The sequence below is a fragment of the Gymnogyps californianus genome, chromosome Z, assembly GCF_018139145.2.
Source record: "Gymnogyps californianus isolate 813 chromosome Z, ASM1813914v2, whole genome shotgun sequence".
Classification (NCBI taxonomy): domain Eukaryota; kingdom Metazoa; phylum Chordata; class Aves; order Accipitriformes; family Cathartidae; genus Gymnogyps; species Gymnogyps californianus.
The window spans coordinates 46,771,123-46,790,871 of NC_059500.1; the positions used below are offsets into that span (position 1 = coordinate 46,771,123).

Here is a 19,749-nt window from a genome sequence, read left to right on the forward strand (position 1 = left end):
TAAGAGTTACAGACTGAAATTTTAAAGGAAAGCGTGTTGGGTCCTCAAGTACAGAATGGCATCTTTTAGGGGAAAGAAAAATACAGATCGACAGCTAAAACCAGTCATTTCCAAGCTTTCCATTTATCATCAGTCCAAAGACCAAGGAAATACACTTGCATAGCCATTTTTCAGCTTTGTAAGTCTATTCTTTGAAAAGCTCTGGTTACATTATTGGAAGTATTGTGCACAGGTTTCTGTAAACAAATCTCTTGCATCACATTTTCCCATTTGGGGAACTTTTTGCTATCAAGAAAATTACATTTCAAAACTTCACATTATTCTAAATGTGTTGGGGGGTTCAGTAAATGAAAGCCCATTTCCAGTCAGTAAGAGCTTTATCACGAAAAACTCATTTTAACTGTCCAGAATTAAACAAACAAACAAACAAACAAACAAACAAAACAAATTAATTGTAAGATTTCTTCTGTCAATACTACAGTTGGGGCATTTAAGTGCTTAATTTGACTGGAAAGCTAAAGGTTGTCTCCCGTGCCAGCTATCAGAAGCCCAATTGCTTGTGTACATTCCCCTCTGGTGGCGACTAGCAAATATTACAGAAAACAACAAATGCTGCCAAAGGGACAAGGATTAAATGGAAATAAAAAGTACTTCGCCGAAAAAGATCTTTATTTTTAATTGTAAGGCTTGAAATGTTTTTGAAACTATGAGCTCGTTTAAACATTCTTCAGAGGTAGTTAACAACTTCTCTGCTTAACCTTACCTTCCTGCTATTTATTTTTTATATTACACGAACTGTCTTGCCAGGATCAAGGTCCTTTTCCCCTGGCAACACATACTTCAGTAATATTTCTAGCTTGCTTCTTCACACACATAACTGGTATTAAATGACAGCACTTAAAACTAACCAATAGGGATTTTAAGAAAATAAAACATAAGCCAGGGTAAGGTAGCTGGATGCAAAGCTGCTGAAAAGGGAAATGAAAATTTATATTATTTACTGCATATTTAGAAAAAGGCCAATGACATTTTCAGTGGGAAAATCAGAACTCTGCCTTGACAAATTCTGAAGGTTTATCAAAGCAACTGAGGCAGGAACAGGGGATGTGCAACTGCAGGCAGACATCAGGAACAGATGGTCTTTCTTTCAGCCAAGGTTCTAGAGGCAAAGTGAAAAATATTAATTAAAAACTACATGGCTGTGCAATATATCATCAATTATTCAATGTTCTTTTTCAGAGTGTGCCAAATGACTAGTCTCTAAAAGGGAAAAATCTTAGTGTTTGCAGGCCAGTGGGGATCTTCTCTCAAGAGCAGAAAAAGAGAGAAAGTCTGCATATTTAAGGATAGAAGAATTAGAAAATCTATTAACTCCAAACATCCAGCTTTTCCAGAGTATTCCTTATATTCTTACAGATGACATAAAGAAGGACTCTTTTAAGTATTTGTTCAGTAACGAAGAGTCAGGAAAAAACATGAAGCTAAGGAGTAGTCTCTCAAAAAATATCTTGTGACAGTGAATTTCTGCATCTCACAAGACTAAGCAATGGTCACCAGCAAGTTACTTTGAGGATTATTTGGATAAGCAAACTGAAAATGCTTGTGTGCTATATGGTTAGGTACATCTAGAGGCTTGAGAGAGACTCGAACTGCCCTCTACATTCAGGGGCACTTAAATGGACTTGAATCCTCTTGGAACAGCATGTTGTAACGTGAAATATAGAAAATAGGTCTTCAGCAGGGAAAAAAAGCCATAGAAAATATGTCAGCAAGAGACAGAAAGGATCTAAACTCACAGGACCTGCTATTGCAGAAAGCCTTACAAGATATCCACATTGACACACTTAAAAGGGCTAAGAAAAGCAGAACAAAATGCTCGTTCTCCTCAAGAAGGATGAAACTTACAGGCAGCTAAAACCAGTACTTTAAAATTACTTTGTAACTCTAGCTCTTCACTCCCTAAACTATATGACTATTAATCTATATGTAAATACATAACTTATACATAGATAGTGCAAAGTACAGAGCCTACTCAGGATTTTTCAAGAAATCTCCTTTCAACCTAAATGTTCAATGAATCTGACAACTCCCTCCCCAGCAGGAACCTTATTGCAAAGAACCCCAGCATTGAGGCCCCAGTTAAACTGTTGATACCAGAAGATGGGGCATTTCATTGCTGCTTTAGGTAGCACTGAACTCACTTCACACACCGAGGTCTCCTTGTGTCTCTCCAGTCCTTCTTCAATACCCTGTGCTATCCTCCCACTCCTGCAACTTCAGAGATTACATAATAGCAAATCCCTCCCCCTCCACCTCTTGGGCTCCCGATGCTTATACATCACTTCCACCTTTTCTTCTTCCACAAGCCAGGGACTCTGTACCTCCCTCACTTGTTCTTGTCTTTCCAAAGAGCTTTTCCAGAGGTTTTCCAGCTGTTGTCAATATGAAGTCACAAAGGTGACACAGCCTTCCTGTGTACTCAAACGCAGGGTTTTTATGTCAGCTGTTTAGCAGTGCTTGAGGCTGCGCATCTCAAAATTCAGTTTCAGGCATTTTCTACCTCCAGAAGATCTCTGTACCTTTGAAGCTGAAAGTTGTCTTCAGGTGGTACTTACTGAAATACTGTCCTAGTCCCACCTGCCTTGATCCTTGATAGGTCTCTGACTCACCATGGCCACCAACACTTCTGGCTACTAAAGCCAATGCTAAAGCTATTTGCGGTCTTGCGGGGTATACGCAAGGGTCTAATGCTTCATCCATTGGCCTCAGACTGGGCACACCCAGTCTCCAGTCTGGACTGTCACAACCCACATTCACCCTGATAGTGTGCAGCTTTCTTCTGTTACCTGCATTATCCTGTGGATCCTACGGTCTGTGCCTGGACCCTGCAAACACTCTTAGGCCCTTGTTCAGGGAGGGCAGAGATGCTGTAGCCAGAAGAGTGGTGACGAGGAAAACTCTCCTAATCTCCTGCTATACCTGGAGCTGCTTTGTGTTGTGCCGGTTAGCAACAAAAGTTGTAACACTACAGGCTTTCATTACCCTGTGCAAGTAGTATGCACAAGTAATCCTGGTAAAGAATGACTAACCGTGCCCTTGCTGAGTGCCCTACTGTTAAACAGCCAGATTTTGATCTGCTGTGCTGTCCCTGGACCCTCCTGAGTTGTTCTTTTTCTGGCCAGGGACAGTATATTGAGAGATTTTTTAGTGCAGAGAGTTTTTTTAGTGCAGAGAGTTTTTAAGATGTTCTGAGCTGCTGGTAGTGTCAGATGTGGATGTGACATATTGTTATGGACCGTCTCCTAGCCACATTGAATGTGAACCTAACTTCTTTCACTGGCATAGCTATGGCTCAGCTCATTAGCAGTACAGTTATAAATAATAATAATAATAATAAATATTTTTATTATTATTCCTCCTTCTTCTGCACCTGGGCCATGTTATGCACATACCTACTTTTCTACCAAGTGCCTCTCTGCTTAATAAAATGCCCACCATTTCCACTTGTGGGAAAGGGCTCTATGTCAGTCTCCTGTTCTCCTCCCTCCTCTTTTTACTTGAAGCATTTGCTTTCATGACTTTCATTCAAAATGTCAACATTTTAAACTACCTTGCCATAACAGGCAGAACAAAAAAGTGTAGTGATATGCTGCATGTGGCTAATGGATACTGTCAGCCAGTCCATCGACTTACAGAAATCATACATATTTAATTGGCAGGATGAGCTGGATGTGCTAACTGAGGTGCAAAGCTCAATCTGCAACCAACTTCTGATTTATTCTTTATTTTTTATTTTCAGCAAAATCAAAAGGCTGTCTTCTGTCCACTGGCCCATAATTACTTTTTCATCAGACATCCATTTATCCATTGTTATTGTCCTGGTTTCGGCTAGGACAGAGTTAATTTTCTTCCTAGTAGCTGGTATAGTGCTGTGTTTTGGATTTAGTAGGAAAAGAATGTTGATAACACACCGATGTTTTTAGTTGTTGCTAAGTAGTGTTTATACTAAGTCAAAGATTTTTCAGCTTCTCGTGCCCAGCCAGCAAGAAGGCTGGAGGGGCACAAGAAGCTGGGAGGGGACACCATCAGGACAGCTGACCCAAACTGGCCAAAGAGCTATTCCATACCATATGACATCATGCCCAGTATATAAACTGGGGGGAGTTAACTGGGAGGGGGGATCGCGGCTCGGGAACTAACTGGGCATCGGTCAACGAGTGGTGAGCAATTGCATTGTGCACCACTTACTTTGTATAGTTTAATTCTTTTAGTATTGCTATTGTCATATTATTATTATTATCATTATCATTGTTTTTCATTCCTTTCTGTCCTATTAAACTGTCTTTATCTCAACTCACGAGTTTTTTTTCCTGATTCTCTCCCCCATCCCAGGGGTGGGGGGGCAGTGAGCGAGCGGCTGCGTGGTGCTTAGCTGCCGGCTGGGGTTAAACCACGACAGTTATAATTGCTTGGATCAAAATACAGAGCTGCATGCTGAGACCTATCACATTGCACAGCAGACTTTCTCTGTATTAAGTATGATCCTTGAATCTCCTCACCATTTTAGAGCTGAGTAACACATTGAATAAAGTCTATGCAAAGCATAACCAAAGTCTTAGTTTTCCATAGGCATAAAAACTCCATTTGACACACATTAGACTCTTTCTTTTGGAGGGAAATAGCAGGCAATAGCTTTGGGGAGAATTATTTAACAGATCTTCTTTCCAAACACTCATTTTTCTCTCCTTCCTACTCAGAGTTTTCTCCCTTAGTTACAGGTTAATGGTGTTCTGCAACCAGCAAGTACAAACTCTCCATGAAAATACCTCACTACACCAAGTCCCCCAAATTTACATACTTTCTAGCTCTTCCTGTTTGCAATCTATTAGGATTACAGATTTGGATTTGGATTTGGTTTTGGAGCACTACATTGAAACTAACATTATTAAGCTAGATTATTGTTCTCATTTGCGATGAGCAGTCCAGAACAGTGCCTTAGTGAATCTCAGGATAATGTTTATATTTTCCTTTATTACAACTCTTAACTTACCATTTAAGAGAGTGGAGTTGAACACAATCATCAAGTTCTTCAACTTTGTGAAGAAAATTCACAAAGGTGCGTTTTCAAAACAGCTTAGAAAAAGCCATAGGAAATGGCCCTCCTAAAGGCAGGGGAAATGAACAAAACCAGCCTATAAGACGGTAAAAAATGGAACTTTTTTCCTTTCATCCCAGATGCAAAAAAAGAATTGCAGTCGTGTGACCCTTCATGTAGGACCTGTGAGAAATCTGCTGACATATGTACTTCGTGTCCAGAAGGTAAGAGATTTCAGCTTCTTTGGGTAAGTTTTGCAAGAGACTAAGATATTCTGTATCCTATACACTTCCAGGGAATATTTTCATCAATGGTCACTAGAAAGTTCTTTGACAGCTTAAAGCATAGGCAGCTAATCAGAAAATCGCTCGCTGAAGCCAGGCATCAGCCAGGAATTAAGCACATGCCCTTGGCAATATGGGTAAAAAACCTGTTAGGTGGATGTTGTTCTTTTTCTTTCTTTTCAAACAGAAGTTGTAGACATGATGCAGGAATTACTGAATAGGGACTAATTCAGGAAGATGTACTAGATAATCCTGATGATTCCTTCTAACCTTAAATTTCAGTGAAGGTTGAGCAAACTACTTTGAGAGATGGCTTAAAGAATGTTTTATTCATGTTTTTAAGCATCAAAAAGTTAAATTTTGAGGAAGTTGAAAGCTTTTTTAATAGCCGTCCAATGCAGGAATCTTTTAAATATATTTCTAATCGGTGCCTTTCCCCAACTGGATTGCTCTTTTGCCAGGAAAATTTCTTATCCATGATATCTGTGTTCCTCTGTGCCCTCAAAAAACTTTTGGCAATGTTGCAAGTGGAAAGTGCGAGATGTGCATGGACGGCTGTGAGGTGTGCTCTGACCACTGGCACTGTCAGAAGTGTCAGGCTGAACAGGACCAGCCACTCTTCCTCCACAAAGGCAGATGTTTACAGGAATGCCCTGAGTAAGTAACTCCTGTTGGATGACTGCTCCTTATTTTCTCACTGTGCTCCTTCTCTTTTAAGTTCACATCCCTTATAAACCTTTCAAGGCAGACCTTAATGTAACCTAAGCTACCAGAAACTACCACAAGGTGAAAGTCATTTTCAGCTGGCCTGAATAAACAGCGTTTTCTCTTGCTTAGAGAAAAAGTGAAAAATCAAAAGTGAAACTGGATATGAAATCTTATGACAGATGGTACAGCTCCCATTGACTCCAATAGGACCATCGTACTTCAGGATGGTTCTTTATGGTGACTGAAAATAAGCCTCTAGTCATTCTCCTAACTTGTTCCTTCCTCAAAGTAGTACAAAGCAGGGGTGTGAACCCAGAAAGTGGATGCAACCGAGTCCTGATATGGAAATATAGTGCTTAGTGAAGTGTTTCTCTTTGGCTTATGTTCTTTACATTTTCCTGTAATAAATGGAATTCAAAAACAAATATTCCCATTTGACTGTGACGGATACTAGATCAGGCCCTTGAGCAGATCAGGTTCTCCTGTTTCTGTGCTATTTTACCAGTATTCATCGTAACTATATATACACATAAAATCTGTGCTATGCAGTATGAAGATCTTGCTTGGTTAACCTTTTTCTTTAGAAAAATGTGCAGCTCCTGCTTTTCTCACGATCAGTACAAATTCTCTGGCACTACTTTCCTGCTAACTTCGTCAAATAAGTCAATAAGGGCCAGTGGAACAGATTCTGATCATCAAATGTCAGAGTAAATGCAAAGTAATTGCACTAAAGCCTACTCTAGTCCAGAAACAACTTTTAAGATCAGAAATTGTGGCATACAAGCAAAGATAATGTTTTGGCATTAATATATATGTTCTCAGTACTCATTCCCCACAGTTATCCCACAGAGGGTCAGTATAACAAAATTAAACCTTTTCATATATCACTAGTCTTTTCAGCTGTTATGATCCCCCTTTTTTCTGAATTCCAGACTATAAATAATGGCTTCCCAGACATCATTCAGCAAAGCCCACCAGAGTTAAACTCTGGTTTCAGCCTCTGAGGCAAAGTTCTTGAGGCATAACTACTCTCCACTGGAGCAGAGGACTATATGAGATTTTTTTTTAGGGTTTTTAGGGAGTTTTGGGACATGCTGTAGGGGATGGAAAGCATTGACTTGCTGCACTGTCAATTTCTGACAGAGGATTTTGAAAGACTGGGCTAGCCGAGTACTCAAGACTGGAACAATAGAAGAAGACAGGACTGTGAGAAATAGATGCAGGATCATGACAAAGGTTAGGAGAAAAAAAGAAGATGAGAAGAGATGGCAGGCACAGCTCTTCCTATCTTTTTCTCTAACCTTGCTCCTAACTTATCTCCTCAGCCTTTCTTTGGAAAGATCATCTCCAAGAAGGAAAGGAGAAGCGCCCCTCTACAGGGAAGAATGAGCTTGTTCATGTGAAGTACATGTTCTGGGACTAATTTCTATGTCAACTTCTTCCTTAGTTTTCATCAATGGCTGTACACATATGGATTAGCAATCATCTGAAAATGTGGACTTGCTTGTCCTTTAACCTTCTAACATTTTGGTTTTGAGAGTGTGGGCAGATTGGATTGCCCCCAGCCTCTCCTTTTATCCGTCTTCTCCTGAAATATAGGTGCATTGTTTTGCTATATTTTCTTGATGACTAATAGTCCCAACTGTGGCTGTCCACGGTTGCTCTCACACCACAGATACCAGTAAAACATGCTCCCTCTTCACTGTCTCTAGCCTGCTGTCACTAGGCGCAGGTACTACTTAAGCATCCTGGTTTTGCTCGGGTTTTTTAATCCTAGCCCTCCTTATTCTTCCCAGCCTTCACACTTCCAGGGTTTTCTCTTCTCTTTCTCCCCTCTAGGGCCACTGAGGTTATACTTCTCTGTCTTTCCCTGATAGCAATGTTGAGGGTCAGCTGTGCAAGACTAGAGATTGCATCTTTCTTTTCCCAAACATGATAGATTCTCCTATCTTATGTAAGGGGGAAACCAAGAAATGAGCAAGAAAGAAAGTCCAAACTCCCTTAGAGAGTAGGTACAAGAATAAAGGAAGGCCAGGCTCCCTTCATAGCACTAACCATGCACATTTTCTGCATTCAGGCAGAGGGGATGTAAGTGGAGGATGGGGAACAAATTGTGTGAGAATCCCGTTTGATCCAGTGAAATGTGTCTGCTGGGAAAATCTCATATATAATCATAATTCTTATAGCCTGGACTGTTTGACAACTCTACATTGACCAATAGTTTGCTCTGTGTTTGTTTTCATTCAACAGGGGATATTTTAATGATTCTGAGACTTGCAAGGAATGCAGTGGATCCTGTAAGACATGCATGGGTAGTGCAACCAAATGCCTGTCCTGTAAAAGTCCTTTGCTTCTGGAGCAGTGGAAATGTAAAGCTACCTGTTCAGAGAAGCATTTTGCCTCTGAAGGAATCTGCAAACACTGCCCTGAAATGTGTCAGGAGTGCATTCACAATCAAACATGCAAAGGTATTATAAAGAACTGGTCTTGACTTGGCTAAAATCCATCTGGATCTGTCTAGAGACAGACTGACAGAAAGACAGATCTGAAAAGAAATTCTGTAATGAGCAGAAATTTTAAAAGAGATTTATATATCATTGCTAATCTCTAAGATAGAGGCTGAGCAATCAGTGCTTTATGATAAGACTCAGTCTAAACCATTAATCTGTAAAGACTTCACATTGCTTTGCCTGTTCCTGTCGTCCTTCAGAGATTCCCGCTGGTTTGATTCTATTTCTGACCTAGTGTATCCATGCCTAAACACTTGCATACACATTTACACCAATGTGAAATACGGAATGTTTCTTTCCTAGTTTGGTTGAACTTCATATCTCTCTACCATTTTTGCAAATGACTACTCATGGTAGAGAATGAAATCTCTGTAATGAAACATATTAGGAAAGCCTTGGATATCCTGGTGAGTCTGAATGCCCCTACCAAGATTTCCACGATAGTTAATATTGAGCAAGCCATTCTGGAAACATAAACATGGATGGGGAAAAAAAAAAAATCTTAAAACTATTAAACCAAGTACTCACAATAAAATTAGGAGCTGAATCCCAGCTCTATGCAAAGACAAACATTCAGGTCCATATATTCCAGCCAGACTCATATTTTAATAATAAACCAAACAAAACTTCAGATGTGGACATCTCTGATTTTGCAGGAAGTTCATAATGCAGATATAATATCTCAGCAGAAGTCCATCTGTATTCCGTGGCAGCATGGTTTGGTTAATATCAGCAAAGCTGAACAGGTGACTTTGCTTCTCCGTCTATTCATGTAACACAGAAGATACTGTGTGAGGGTTGCGCCATTATGGGCAGTTTGGAGGGGAAAGAGTTGAAAAAGAAAGGAGTACCTTCCCAAGCTGTCGTCTTTACTGTTATGACAGGCACGGCAGGATTTATGGTTTGCTAGGATTTCTTCACTCCCTCACTTACAGAGGTCAGAATTCACTGCCTGTTTGCTTACCTGTTGTTTGCTGTCCTCTGTAGAGTGCATGGACGAGTTCTTCCTGCACGAGGGGAAGTGTGTGCAGGACTGCCCTTCTCACTTCTACTCTGAAGACAAGCACTGCTTCCCCTGCCACGCAGACTGCAAGGATTGTGACGGGCCGGACTCCGACGACTGCACTGAGTGCACCATCGACTTCTATGTCCTCTACAGTGGCATGTGTTTCGAAGAGTGCCCTGAAGGGACTTACTATGAAGAAGCCACTGAAGACTGTCAAGGTTGGCAGCTATTGTTTTCCCCAGAACGGTATTGAGATACAAGTGGGTCTGGTTAAAGACTATCCCAAAAGGGTCTGCATGTGCCAGCTAACGTTGCTATCAGTGTCCTGGAAACGGAGGAGATATAGCTAATGCAGAAAAATAACAAGGCATAGCTTAGAATAGCAAAAACTGGAGAAAGCTGAGAGGGAGGTAGCAAAGCTACATGTGTTTAATATTATGGGCAACCACTCTGGTAAAGTGCTGAGTATTGCTGGAGACAGTATGTTGAAAAGCACTGCTCAGCAAAAGCAGTGCCAGTGCAAAAGGAAACCTAAGGAGCTGCCTACATAAGATTGAAAATAGTAAAATGTTTGACTATGCAGAAGCAGAGCTATTGCTCTGTTTCCCTCAGCCTCTCATCCTGAGATGATGGCTGCTTCTTGCAAAATGAAAGCTGAAATAATAATCTGAAATGCAACAAGAAATGGTGACATTCCTTCTGTTTGTCCATTTCAGCATGCAACAGGACATGCCAGACTTGTTCTTCTTCCACTGCCTGCCTTACTTGCAGAAATGGCCTGATGCTGAACCATGACGGGTACTGTGTGGCATCTGGATACTGCTCTCGCACCGAGTACTACGTTGAGAAAACTCAGACCTGCAACCCTTGTCATAAGAAATGCTTCCACTGCTCAGGACCCACTGAACACCAGTGTCTTAGCTGTGCGAGTAACCACTATCTTCTCAGTAAGTGTCTTGCTCCTGCCCTTAGATTTTATTCTACACTGAAAGCATGAAATAGGCAAGTTTCTGTCACATTTATGAAACATGTAGGGCTGCTTCAGCCAATCTAAATATTGCAAAGTTGACCTGACAAGAAGATAACTTGTGCAGAGATAAGTACTTCTGCGGGGCTACATGGAAACTCTTTGTGAGACTGGGCTTGCCACTCACTGGGGCCAAAGCAGGACTTCTAAGCAGCAACAAACTCCATGGCTAAACAAAGCTTGTATGTTTCGTTTACTTGGTACCTACTGTTCCTGTTGTTTCCTACAAGGAACTTAAAAAGACAAGGGGCTATCCTTAGCTTTTTTTTTTTTTTTTAATGTATGCACAAAGAGCTCACATTTTCATGTTGGCTCGTTTAATCTCTGCAGAGATCTGATGAGCAAAGAAATACTTAAGCAGAGTTGTTAAAAAGTTGTTCATTAATCACTAGGTCAGTATCTAGTGGATGGCTGATGTGCAAAACTACTTTTCTGACTTTGGAGCAAAAGACTGTATTGTCTCAGAAACAAATCGGTAAAAAGTATAAAATCCCAGAATTTAAACTTTACTTCTGTGCATATTCTTGAAAAAGCAAACAAAAAGTTTAGAAAATCATTGGGAGAAAAAATGATTAAAATTATCTTTCATGCAGGAAAAATCTAAAGAGAGTTTGAATTAAAACTGAACCTGAGCTTTTTGAGTCTAACTCTGATGCAGATTTTGCATTGTTAAATTTCTGAGGTCTTGCATCAGACCTGTCTTTTTTTATCAGCACACTCGGCTGCTTTGCACCATTGCAATTGGTAAAGTTGATGGAAGTATGTAAATAAACATCCTGGAGTGGAGAAAGAATTGCAAGAAAAATAGAAATAAGGGGAAGTATCTTCCTTTGCCCAGTTGCAACCCATGCAGCAAAACTATAAAGACAAGCAAGATAATGAGTACAAGCTGCTAATGAGTAATCACTGCTCTCTTACCTTGATGCACTTGCAGTTAGCTGCAGCAATCCTAACTTCTCATTCAAGATTCCTATTCTAATGACCCTCTGAAATCTCAGTGAAAAAGTGGGATGTACCCAGTACATTTGGCAGCATTACAGGCATATACTCCCATAACATAAAGCAGCAGTGACAGACAAGGGTAAAGACCAATGAACAAATGTCATTAAATTTCAAATTTACCATCAGATTCATTATACACACAGAATGCAATGAGGTTGATGCTTAGAGTGAAACCTAAGGAAAATGGCAATGCAGATAAAAAGTTTCCTAATTACTATTTCTTTTGTATATTCTGAAAGAAATCACAGCTGCTGTTCATTATTATGTATTATGCATTTATACTTCCTAAAGATAAAAAATTATCCGTTCTGAAGAGCCCGCTAATATACATACATACATAATATAAACACATAAAATGCAGAAATGAGGACTAATGAACTGACAAGACTTAGAAGAAACAAAAAATAATTACTATATCCCAACTTTCTGTTTTCGTGTTCTGGTACATGCTCTAACAGCATCTCCTGTTAGAGAGTTTTGTCTAGCACAGCTGTATGAGATGTTTTATAGCAGCAAATACTGAATATGATGTGTTATTCTGCATTGTTGTCTGTGCAGATACAACTTGTGTTGAAACATGTCCAGATGGGTATTATGTTGACAGCAATGAAGGACAATGTTCCCCATGCCACAGTGCCTGTGGCACTTGCACTGGAAAACACAGCTCACAGTGCCTTTCCTGCAAACCGGGCTGGTACAGACAAGGAAAAGGATGCGTAAACCAGTGTCCAGCAGGGTAAGGTCCAAGATCTTTAGCTAAGAGCTACATCACAGAGAGAGCTTTGAGAAATTAGATCACTCTGCCCTATTCTACTTCAGAGTGAAATAGAACTGAATTCTATTTTCAGGTGAAAAATTCTTATGTTGTCCCAGTTATAGAGGTGGTGGAAAACCTCCCCTCACAGTAGAAAACTGTAAAGTTGGTGCCCAAATTGGGAGCAGCTTGACGTGGTGTGGCCATTCTTACACTCCAAGGATGCTCTTAGGTTATGTTTATACAGAACAATGTGAAGCAGAATAAATACACTGTTATCTGCTAGTCAGCTTGAGCACAGGAAGCAGTGTAACTTCCTTCAAGCACCCTTGCAGCCTCCACTTAACCTGAAGTTTGGATGAGGTTACTTTTGTTTTGCATTGAGTGAATGTTTATAATGGATCGTAATAAAACCAACCATTAAAACACCTTTCAACTGAGGACCCATAATTCTAAACAGCAACTTCATTAATATGAGTCCATTTAATTTCAAAATGTGAATTCAGTGTGCTCTTGTGAATATGTCTCAGAAATTCAAATTTGGGAAGTGGACCTACGATTTCTGGTTCAGGTCCATTTCATTTTGCAGTACAGTACGATCATGCTGGCTGTTAAATTGCATTATCATCCCATTAAACTGGAAGTCTGTAATGACTACATCTCAACAAAACCACAGTGCAGCAATTCTTTTTCCCTGACAGCACAACTTAGGTGAACACTGTTCCTCTGCTGGTATCCTTTGGCTAAGCCTGTTTGTGCACTGAAAGGAAATATGAAATTTCTGAATTTCCATCTGACAGCAGGTCATCAGGAGCAGTGAGGAATTCAGTGCTTACTCAACATCTCCAGGATATCTCTTGCAGAGCCAAAATAGAGTTGAGGTTTTCTGAGCCCTGCCTATTTATGTACTTACTTTGTGTCTGAATTCACCCTACATTTTAGAAAGCCTTGCTCTATACGCCTTCAATTTACAAAGTCTTGCTTTATAGCTGAATTCCAATGGCCAAGGGGAATTAAAGGAAATTAATTCTATTTTCACTGAGATTGCAAATATTTACTTTGATCATATCAATATCACTTTTATACATTGATGTAATCACAGTAAAAGCTAAGGATGAAGGATGTTTTGGTTTTCCTGTCACTGCTGGGCTTTATGCAAAACCAAGACTATCTGATCTGTTTCAGGTATTTTGCACAAAACTCCACTGGTTCATGTGAGAGATGCCACAAGGGTTGTAAGGAGTGTATGGGGCCTCAACCCACAGACTGCCTTTTCTGCGATACATATTTCTACCTGTTGCGCTCCAAGAATGAATGCGTTAGCTCTTGTCCTGAATATTACTACAAAAGCGAGGACAACAACGTCTGTGAAAGATGCCACCCTTCCTGCCGAACTTGTGAAGGTAAAAGCATACGCTCTGCTTTGACCAAAAAAAGGGTTATCAAAACACCTGCCAAGGATTATCAAAACACCTGCCATCTCTTTTGTTTTGTTTTTTTTTTTTTACTCTCTGCTCCAAGATTTGGAAACACTTCACAAAGAGACATACGACATACAGCGCTACCCACCTGTCCATGACCTAAGTAGCTGCAGTGGGTGATGCAGACCTCCCTTGTGGCTGCTGGGCTCTCCCTGGCCCTGCGTGACTTGCTGCGCTGGCTGCTCCATGCTGCCACCTTACTTTTAGAGTATTGATTGATCAAGACCAAAGCAAGGATATGAATTCCTGCCAAGCTCCCCGCAGGGCTGCCTCCAGCCACAGAGTGCAAGCGTAAAGGCAGCCGCTCACAGGGAGGGCTGGGAGCGAGTTCCGGTGCCAAGTCAGTGAAGGGAAAAAAATGGACAACGGTAATGAATTTTCCATTAGCCAGGCCTCTCACAAAGATGCTCATCAACTTCAAAAAAAAGAGATCTGTTGGTTACAGAGCTGTACCTCGTTTCTCGCACAAACACTGAATAATGACTGAATAATATCTCACACTTTGAGCTGTTCTACTATGTGTTACCCTGTGAAAGCCAAGGAACCTAAATCCAACCACACGTATTTACAGTCTGCAAAAGGAAGAGCAGAAACAACCATAAAGCACATCTTTAGGGTGAAAAGCCAAAAAAAAAAAAAGTGATGTCTGCTGCTTTTAATATAGTTAAGTATTTTTCAAAGTTAACTTTGAGAGACCAGCTGCTTTGTTCTGGGACACACTTATGTATTCAGTTTCTTCATTTTCCTAATTCATCCAATTCTGAAGCAAGCAGCATTAGTCCCCTTGGACCCATTTGGCATCCTTTTCTATCTGAATGGCATCAGATGGTAGCTAACAGGTGCCACTCTGGAGCTTAGACCACACCACATTGTAACATACAAAATTTGTTTTGGATAGTGGATATACTGGATAGCACAGATGGCTAATTGCAACATAAGAATATTTAAACTTGGGGAAATAACTCTTGGAGTGAAGCCACCTTCAAGAACTATTAAAATGTAATTGTGTAACAAGATTATAACAAGTCACAGAAATATTTTGGCTTGGATTTGGGACAAAAAGATAGCCATTTTAATTTACAGACTACTTCCATTAATTTTTACTTTATTTGGGATAAAGACTACAGGGCAGATTTTCTATCATAATTACAGAGACACTAAGATGAAACACAAGCCAGTCCTTCTAAACAGCAAACCTGTAGGTGTTTTGAAATGTATCTGCATTGTTGATGTATGAGCAAAGAAGTGTTGTGGTGTCTCTCGTTTCTCATGAGCAGGAAGGCAAACCCTGCACTGCTCAGAAAAATCACATAGTAAATTCACTGGGTTATAGAAGGTTGCTAACTTCAGCTGTTTAACTGCTGCTAACATGAACTACTTGCATTGCCATTTTCTTCCTTTCAGACAGTGGCAGAAAATGCCTAGTTGCAGGGAAATGGACAGGTGCATCTTAACACGTAAGACAAACCCTTCACTTCAATGTTTCACAGAAATACTGCATGCAGCATCTGTCTTCAAAAAGAGTCTCCATCACACAAAGTGCATATGATGCTCTGTTTGCACCTAGTGAAGAATTTTTTCCTGTGCAACTAAAGAATTTATTTTGCTATTCAAACATAAACATAACTTAATTCATTGTGGTTTGAAAATGGTTAGCTAGCAGGCCTAGTAAGTATTGATTTTGTGAAGGAGAGCATTTGGCCAAAGTTCCCCACAATTTTATTTCAGTGCACTGACCTAATTGATTTTCCTGAATGTGTCAGATCTTCCCTGTACAACTGATTCCCAAATCAGCTTTTCATGAATATGAAAACACATAAGAAATACACTTTGTGGGCACATAAAACCTCAAGACTAGGCCCAAGCTCTTTCTAATACCAGCCTCCTCATGCTGAACTCCTCACTGCTGATTCTTGCTGTTGACAAATACAACCTTCTTTGGTGGCAGTGGTCAGTATAATTGCTAAAGGAAGTTAGTTTCCTGTTGTAATATTGTTGTTTATTTGCCTTTCTAGGGAAGGGAGCATTCAGCTGCACATCTTGTGTATGGAGCTACAGTTTATTAGGCGGAATGTGCAACTCAAACTGTTTTGTAGGTGAATACAAAGTCCAGGAGACACCAGGACAAGAGGTACCTATTTGTAGGCATTTTCTCCTGTGATTTGTATGCTGAACTTTAACTTCTGAACACAATACAAACAACACAGAATGCTCTTCTCTGAGTTTTCAAAGCTGCTTATCTTTAAATATGCTTACTTTTTCTTCTCTTGGCAGAGGAAGCATTGTTTCTCTTTCTGGAGTTGTCTACTATAGAGTAATCCTCTACCAGTAAATATAAAGGCACTACTTTGTCAACGATGATACCAAAGCCATGTGAACAAAATCAGCTGTTTTAGTAATACAGCATTTTTTTCTTCCAGTATAACTGAGATTTCCCCATGGATTTCTGCTGCTTTGTCTGTAAGAAATCACATAGCATTCCTGATTGACAGCTCTGCTGGCAGAAACCTCTAGTGGAGGGATAGGCTGATGTTAAGAGAGCTGTATATTTAGTAGAGTAGGACCACAATTAGGTTTGGGTCTGTGCCACAAGTCTGGGCACTCCAGCTTCCAGATTTCCACACCAACTGCCTTCCAAAGACATTTATTCAAGAATATAGCAGCAAGGTAAGCCAGCTGGCCTGAGGTGCTGCATACCCTCGAGTCTCTGGCCTGGAATATCCCCTTAGCAGTGCTGCTCCATAACTGTGAGCCTGAGAAAACATCCTAAGAGCTGGGGACCACAGAGGTCCGCAGTTCTTTCCAAGAGCTTTGACTCTGAGAAACTGGACCTCCTGCTATGACCCTCCCATCTTGCCCAGGTTCTTCGATACAGGACAAGCAGCCTCGCAGGTCTGACAGCAAGTTTGATGAAAGGTTATTGGAGTTTCCAGATCCTCACAGTGGATATGGGGTCCTGGTCCCACGGCAGAAAAATAGCAATTTTTTTCTAATAGGCCAGGAACTGCAAACACTGGAAGCCCTGAAATACCTGAGCTCAGAGCATTCTGCAAGGTAGATGTGACAATGATCATCTCTGGTAGTCTTTGTACACAGAGGCTCCCAGGAGCGTATCTGGAATTTGAGAAGCGTATTTGAAGCTAAGCTGTTTCTGTAAAATAGAACCAACACGATCTAATAAAAATCTGGTTTGCTAGAAAATTTCCAGCCAGCTATATTCCTTATTTCTGTTCCTTCCCAAGTTAGAAAGGAAATTCATTCTCTCAGCTGCCTTTTTTTTTTTCCAGAATATTTCATGTTGCTTCTCCAATGTCAGTTACCTTTAATAATACTCTTGAGTACACTTCTTGAAGGCCACTTTACCATCATTACTGCCAAAGAACCACAGATCTGTTAGCATGGGACTAGCAAAACAAAAACACACTTTCTGGCCAAAGAGCTTACAGTATGAATGAATTTTATCTTGCTGTCTAGCTAGGTGAGATCTCTAAGCTCCTACAACACTTTCCCCCTTCTCCCTACAAGGAGATCACTGAGAACCCAGGAAATATGAACCAAATTTTAGTTTTCCTACTCCCTACTGTATTTTGCATTGACATCTGTGGTGCCCAGAAAGCATTCACCCAGACAATGAATGACAGGACAGAACTGCCAGGTCAGCTCCAAAGAACCCAAAATTAAAGGTGCATTGCTTGTGTTCTGTGTCTGAAGGAGGACGAACCCAAGTGTGAGAGATGTGACAGCTCGTGCACTGAGTGCAAGGGACCTGGGCCTCTCAATTGCACGGTCTGTCCCCCCAGCATGCAGCTCTACCTGGAGGAAAGCCGCTGCCTGCCCTGCTGCAGTGACTCTGACCTGGCAGGCACCCCAGAGTGCTGCGACTGCAGTGAAACGCAAGGTAGGACCATGCTGAAGAGCAGTAACGGTACTGAAGGGCTTCATGACTGACTAGGCTGACATTTAAAAATCAAAAGGGGAATAGAGCAAAAATGTGCTGCTAAGCTGCAGGCACACAGTGTGCTTCTACTGCTCCATCACCAGATTAGGGAGGGCTTTACACAAAAAACAGCAATCACAACTGATGCGGGAGGCGGCACCGTCTTTCACTCACAGCTATTGTGTTAAACAGCCAGGCATTTCATAAACCAGGTGACTGGGAAGTGCTTGCTTCCATGGATAGCCACCTGAATCATTGCATTTTAAGCTCATCATGTCAAAATACGTTTGTGTGCCTGTTAGCTTTTGTGCTTCTTTCTGATTATTTCTAATCTAATGAAGAAGCATAGCTATCCCAGCAACCTTGCTTACCTCCTTATACCATCACAGCTACAAGAACACAGTTGTGGTACTGGAAGAGTAAGGTATTTAGTCGAATGCATTTAAAAATTTAAGCAGGCCTAAACGTTGTACTGGGTTTTTTAAGACAAATACCCCCTCGCCATACACATGCACACAAGCTCATTTAATCTTTTTTTTTTTTTAATTGCTGTTGTAGATGACTGTGTATTACGGACCACTCTACCACTTGAGAGCAAAAGCAAAACTACCTTCTTTGTTATTACCTGCATTTTGCTTCTCCTTGTCATTGGAGCCATTGTATTCATCTGGAGAAAATCACGAGCCAAAACTCAGGCTGTCAATAAAGGCGGGTATGAGAAGCTGACAAATCACTCCAAAACCTTTCCTGCCTACATGAGCAACTACCACGAGAGTCCCAGTTACCAGGAAGATCAAGTGATTGAGTATAGAGATCCAGATAATGAAGATGATGACGAAGAAGATGACATTGTATATATGGGCCAGGATGGCACAGTCTATCGCAAATTTAAATATGGACTTTTGGAGGATGACGAAGAAGATGAGCTTGAATACGATGATGAAAGTTATTCATTTAGATAACTCTTTACTAATTTATGAATTTCCTGCTCTGTTGCTTTTCCTATTAAATTACAGCAATTTAGCTAAGTATGTTTAGTTACTTCTTAGCATGCTGAGCTCAAGATTTTAGCTAACAGTTATTGTGAGAGCAGAATGGTTTATAAAAACATTTTTTCCTAAAGCTTTACATAAATCCTTGCTAGACTTTTAAGTAGCACTCCAGATGTATGCTGGTTAAGAGATTATGTTTCTGTGCATTTGTGTGGAGAGTAAATCCTTTCCCAATAGGTATTTGTGTGCATTATAACTAATACAAACTCTGCTTCAAACCATGCACACACACTTATTGAGAACCTTGCCAATCACTACTAGAAATGTGCAGATATAAACAAGATGGGTGTATTTATCTGCCTGATGAATGCCACTGGGATAGGGTGCTAGTAGTTTACTGCTTTGTGATTATAGTTACTCAGCAATTCATAATAGAAAAGGCAAGTTTGCTGACTTTACCCAGATTTTATTTGTTGGTATCATCTGGTGCATCTGTGTTCCTCAAAGCCATCACATTCCTCTCTATAATCTTATAGCACACTTCCCAGTGAAATTGTGCATCTATGACATGATGTTTTAAGATTTCTGATTGTGACTTTACTCCAGGTAACTATATTGTATTCACAGTTTGCATGAAACATAACAAAAATATTTTATATATCAACGTCTGTTTAATATTTACTGTGGTGTTTGTCAAATAATCTTTCATTGTACACACAAACTTCTGGGTTTACTGCAAAGGGAAATATGGTCTATAAGCACGCCCACAAAAAAAGGACTCCTTTTGTCTTTTTAACTACCTTCTCAGTGATTTAAACACAGAATATCTATTCAAGCAGCTTTTCCATTTCTGTTGTAAATGGCTCAGGATGTTCAGACAATGGCAAAGGGAATAATTAGCACTTATTTGGTAACGTAACTTAAAGGAACACAGCAATGTGATTTTTTAATTA

General features: G+C 40.4%; 1 protein-coding gene across 1 annotated transcript in view; it reads left to right on the top strand.

The window, feature by feature from the left end:
* PCSK5 (proprotein convertase subtilisin/kexin type 5) overlaps nucleotides 1-18,766 on the top strand; it is a 259,439-nt gene extending 240,673 nt beyond the window's left edge. Inside the window, exons 28-37 of the mRNA XM_050913017.1 lie at nucleotides 5,236-5,319; nucleotides 5,841-6,036; nucleotides 8,338-8,555; nucleotides 9,585-9,821; nucleotides 10,320-10,550; nucleotides 12,191-12,368; nucleotides 13,572-13,789; nucleotides 15,883-15,998; nucleotides 17,579-17,765; nucleotides 18,363-18,766. Of these exons, the coding sequence (XP_050768974.1) occupies nucleotides 5,236-5,319; nucleotides 5,841-6,036; nucleotides 8,338-8,555; nucleotides 9,585-9,821; nucleotides 10,320-10,550; nucleotides 12,191-12,368; nucleotides 13,572-13,789; nucleotides 15,883-15,998; nucleotides 17,579-17,765; nucleotides 18,363-18,766 (2,069 nt within the window). The remainder of the gene's footprint in view (nucleotides 1-5,235; nucleotides 5,320-5,840; nucleotides 6,037-8,337; nucleotides 8,556-9,584; nucleotides 9,822-10,319; nucleotides 10,551-12,190; nucleotides 12,369-13,571; nucleotides 13,790-15,882; nucleotides 15,999-17,578; nucleotides 17,766-18,362) is intronic.
* Nucleotides 18,767-19,749: the final 983 nt, after the last annotated feature.